Source organism: Oryzias melastigma, linkage group LG18 (genome assembly GCF_002922805.2).
Source record: "Oryzias melastigma strain HK-1 linkage group LG18, ASM292280v2, whole genome shotgun sequence".
NCBI classification, from domain to species: domain Eukaryota; kingdom Metazoa; phylum Chordata; class Actinopteri; order Beloniformes; family Adrianichthyidae; genus Oryzias; species Oryzias melastigma.
In genome coordinates this window covers 6,879,963-6,884,384 of record NC_050529.1, presented here as the reverse complement: position 1 = coordinate 6,884,384, position 4,422 = coordinate 6,879,963, and the positions used below count along the sequence as shown (strand labels likewise).

General features: G+C 43.3%; 1 protein-coding gene across 2 annotated transcripts in view; it reads right to left on the bottom strand.

The window, feature by feature from the left end:
• Positions 1-4,422, bottom strand: part of nlgn2a (neuroligin 2a) — a 238,306-nt gene that overhangs the window by 6,702 nt on the left and 227,182 nt on the right. For both annotated transcript variants that reach the window (XM_024288708.2, XM_024288710.2), the window contains 3 exons: positions 1,724-1,989; positions 886-1,039; positions 283-649 (listed from right to left, as the gene is read on the bottom strand). In XM_024288708.2, the coding sequence (XP_024144476.1) occupies positions 283-649; positions 886-1,039; positions 1,724-1,989 (787 nt within the window). The remainder of the gene's footprint in view (positions 1-282; positions 650-885; positions 1,040-1,723; positions 1,990-4,422) is intronic.

Below are 4,422 nucleotides of genomic sequence, written 5' to 3'. Positions count from 1 at the left end.
TTGTTGTCTAGGCGCCATCTTGTTGTAGTATTGAAGCTATCCAGCCTTACAGTTTTGAATCAGATGCCAGATCAGACTTAGACGGATCCAGTCACATAGAAGTGGATGCATTAGCGAGCTTGTAGCTTTCCTATGTCACAAATACGATATTTTTAAAGACACAATTTTAGGTTCATTTTCTTCATCTATGTCATCCATCATCAGAAAAAAGACGATTTTTATCGAGCAGGTCTTTTAAAACACAAAACTGATCGGTTTACTAGCCACGGCACGCAGACCTACCCCGTCTTGGCAAAGTTGGTCCAGTAAGTCATGACCACGGCGCTCAACATCACGTCGTTCTTGGAGAAATTGCACGGAAACAGGTCGGTAGCGCCGATCATTGGAACACCAAAGACGTACGGGATCTCATCCCCGTGGGCGGCGTCCGCCCACTCGGGTCTCGTCTCCGTCTGGCAGTGGTGGTAGAAGGTGTAAAAGTAAACGGGGGACTGGAACTCGGCGTGCAGTTTGGCGGTAGCTATCGCCGGCGCCACCCACTGGTGGTCGGTAAACAGGGCTAGCAGAGTTTTCCTCCGCATGTCGCCGTTGTCCCTGTCCGCCCAGTCGGTGTACATGAACTTTATGGTCTCCCTCAGGATGTCTTTGCCTGCAGGAAAAGACGGAAAAAGTCAGGAAAGTTGGAAAATGAAAAAGTTTTGCTGCAACGAGTCAAATATTTTAAAGTAACCGACAGAGCTGATAGTAAAAGAAGAATATTTCTTCTTTCTACTTTAAAGGTTGTTTTTCTTTCATGTTTTTATAGTTTTTTGTGATAGATTTAACCCAAAAGACAAAGAGACCCAGATTTCAATGATAATGGCGGAAGGAGGTGGCGTTCCTCACCCTCGGGGTACCCGTACAGGTTGTCGACAAAGTTGGAGATGGTGTAGTCGAACGCGGCGGCGGTGATCCCATCATTGTCCTCGCTGTCATCCACAAACTTCAGCCCTTCTCCTTGATTCACTCCTATGAGGATGTCATAGTTGAGGAACTCCCCCTAGTGGTAGAAGACAGGAAAAACAGGTTTATTTAAAAACAAAATACAAATATAGATAATTTTCTTAAAGGATCGTCCTGATTCCTTTTTTTATGTATTATTTTTGTGTATTATTCATGCTTAAATCATCAAAATAATTTTAAAGTACATTTAAAAATGCGGTTTTCTAGAACAATTAAAGTAAAATAAAATTGGAGAGTTTTTCTTCAATATTGATCATTATTTTCAATATTTTGTGTTTTTTGTTGAATATTTGTGTTGTTTGATGATTCTTTTTTTTGGTGCATTTTCTGATGAATCCTATTCCCTTTTAGGCTCTTTTTTATGGGTAAAAGCTTCACAGCCCCTCCCCCAAAACCCTAAAATATTTAGAATTATTATAAAACAAAAGCATTGTAGATTTTGTCTATTGTGGCTTATTTTTAGAACGTAACTCCCACAATGAGTGAGGAACTACTGTAGTTCAAAGCCACCATCAAATTTCCATCTTTGAGTGTTCATGAAATATGATGGACGATAAGAATTGTTTGAGATACATTTGACTAAAACGAAGGGACAACTACAGTACAGAGTAAACCAGAAAGATGTAGGATGTCTCTATCAGACCTTTAACTGTTCCTGAAGGTTACTGTCACACCTCTTTGGCGTTCTCCTCGCGCCCCTCTGATCACGGCGGACCCTCACCTGCTGCATGAGAATCTCGGGATCGTCAGGGACCACGTCTCCGTCCACCACGGGGCCGAAGGCGATGTGGTACCGCGCCGGTTGGATGTCCTGGTCCACCAGCTCCCTGAAGGTTTTGCGCCTCAGGCAGTCGACCAGGTCCACGGTGTCTGAGTAGGTGCAGCCCACCTTCCTGGCCAGGATCTTGGTGTACTTGAGGGGTTGGTAGTTGACGGACCAGCTGGAGATGGCCGTGCCGCTCTGAGCGATGGCTCTGTGGAACAAACCTGGAAGAACATTTTAGTATTTTGGTTTTCGAAGGGGAGGGTAACATCTCTGTACAGTGAATATTTGTCTTGATGGAGTTGGGACAGAGCGGGATGGAGAGAACGATCAACTATACAGCTAAAGACAACACAGAACAAGTTCATCTGACGCCGGATTTCCACTGGTCCGTCCGCATTGACACACAAAAGTAGAATGTTCATTAATTACTATAAATGTTTACATTGGCTGCGTCTGACGTCTGTTTCTCCGCAACACAAGCTTTACGAAACAGATCTACTTGAAGTTCGTTGATGTTCACAGCAAAAAGTCAGAGAAATGGAAACAAATCAGGTTTTAAAATAAAACTCTATGAAACTGTATTTTATTATTTTTTTTTGGTGATGTACCCATGTGATAACACACGTTAATACCATGGAACACAACGCGGTCAATTAGCGCCACGAACAAAACACGGATGGTCTTGAGCGAAGAGATAGAGAAAAGTACTTGATACAAGGGTGGCAGGATAAACCACTGTTCTGGAAGGCAGGGGGAATGGACCATTGGAGACGATGTAAGCTAGCTGACGGTCGTGACCACGCAAAAGCAGACGCATCGCAGACGGACCAGTGAAAATCAGGCGTAAAGCTACGTACGCACCAGGTAGTTGATGGGAATTCAAGAATGGGCATTCTTGAACATGCCGTTAGCATAGGGTGTTCACACTGGACAGTCGCCACCTACTAGAAGGTAGCGACGAGGCTTGGTACGAAATGTACATGAAAGACTTGGTGTCATATTATAAACCACAACTATTAATGTTTTCTTCGTGATCAATTTTCAACTTCCGTGTTTTGAAAAGGACACAATTGGTTAAACTTTAACCTGCTTTAACTATTGACACACTTAGAGAAAACTTAAAACTTGCGTTATGACCTCAAGAATTTTGATAATAAAATGCGCATTTACATAGACTTTTCATTGGAAAGTGGCTTCTTGAAGGTGTCACTGGATTGTCACTATGCAATACTAGAAGATAGCGATGAGTCTTGGTGCGAAACGTCAAAGCTATGCAAAGTTTATGAATTTTGCTTCAGGGTTTTTCTTTCACATCTCAATTCCAATACATCAAGACTAGGTGTCAAAGAATTCTGGCAAAAACTGAAATTATTAATTTCTTCTCGATTCATTTTCAAACGGTTGATACATCCATGCTTTCTATAGGACGCTACACATACGTCATTACCAAATCAAAGTGTCCGATTGGTCAAAGTTCAACCAGGCAGAGAGAAGACTTAAAACTTGAGTTGTGACACGTGAACTCAAGAGTTCTGAACATGAATTCACATTTACATCGACTTTTCATTGGAAAGTGGGCTCTTGAATGTGTTTTTCCAACCCCGGTGTGAACGTTAGCTTAAGTCGTCAGCAGATCAATGTTCCTGCCTCTCCACAGGTCCATCTCTCCTCTCCTCCTCTTTTCCTCCGTCTCTTTACTTCTGTCTGTCCTACGCTGTTTAAAACACTCGAGTGGCTTGTTAAAGGACCGCCTGCCTCACTCCTTTCCTCCACACTTCCCCTCTTTTCCCTTTCTTCTCCTGGGCTGAAGATTGGTCAGTTAATTATTAAGCAGAGCCGCAGAGCCTCCTCTTCTCCTTGGAGATCAATTATAGTAAGGAGTGGAGTGGAAACAGCTACACCTACAGACATATCTGCTCATCAGGTCCCGTCCAACAGTCTTCAGGATCTGTTACTCGTCTCTACCTGTGTTGCCTTTCCAGTTTGACACGGTCCTCAACCATCTTGTTTTTCTAAACCTCCAATCTTCTCTTGCCCATCTTTCCTAAACTGATTGCACCTGAGCTTCACAGCTCCTCCCTACTTTATCTGACACTTCCATCCTGTTATCCTTCCCCTAACGCGTCGGCTGTTGACTCGTGATTCAGTGTTTTTGTCCCTAAAGAATGGAAGACGGCTTACCTGAGTCCCTGGCTGAGAGGGGAGGGGGAGCATGACAGACAGGCGGCGTCTAGTGGCTTGATGTTACATCGTTAGATGATGATGAAGAGGAAAGTGACGATGAGGTGAAGACAAAGCGGAGGGATGACGATGGACAGTTGGGGTTGGGTGAGGCCGTCAGTGACAAGAGACAAAGGGTTAATTTGACATTTTTTGGTAAATAAAGGCCCTACTAAAAACAATTTAAAGCCTTAGTCACAAGTATGAGTGCTGCAGGTTTTTGGTTGAGTAGGATCGTAGACAGGTCCAGTCGCATTTTAAGGTGAGTTCAGGTGTTTCTTGCAGTCTCCTTGAGGCTCATACGGCCTCCAAAATGTAAGCATTAAGTGTATCATGAAGTATTTGTAAGGTTGTATGCACTTATGACGTATGGGTAATGTTGTTGTACGATGCCCTTACACCATATTACAGTTGTTGGTATGTTAGAACCATTC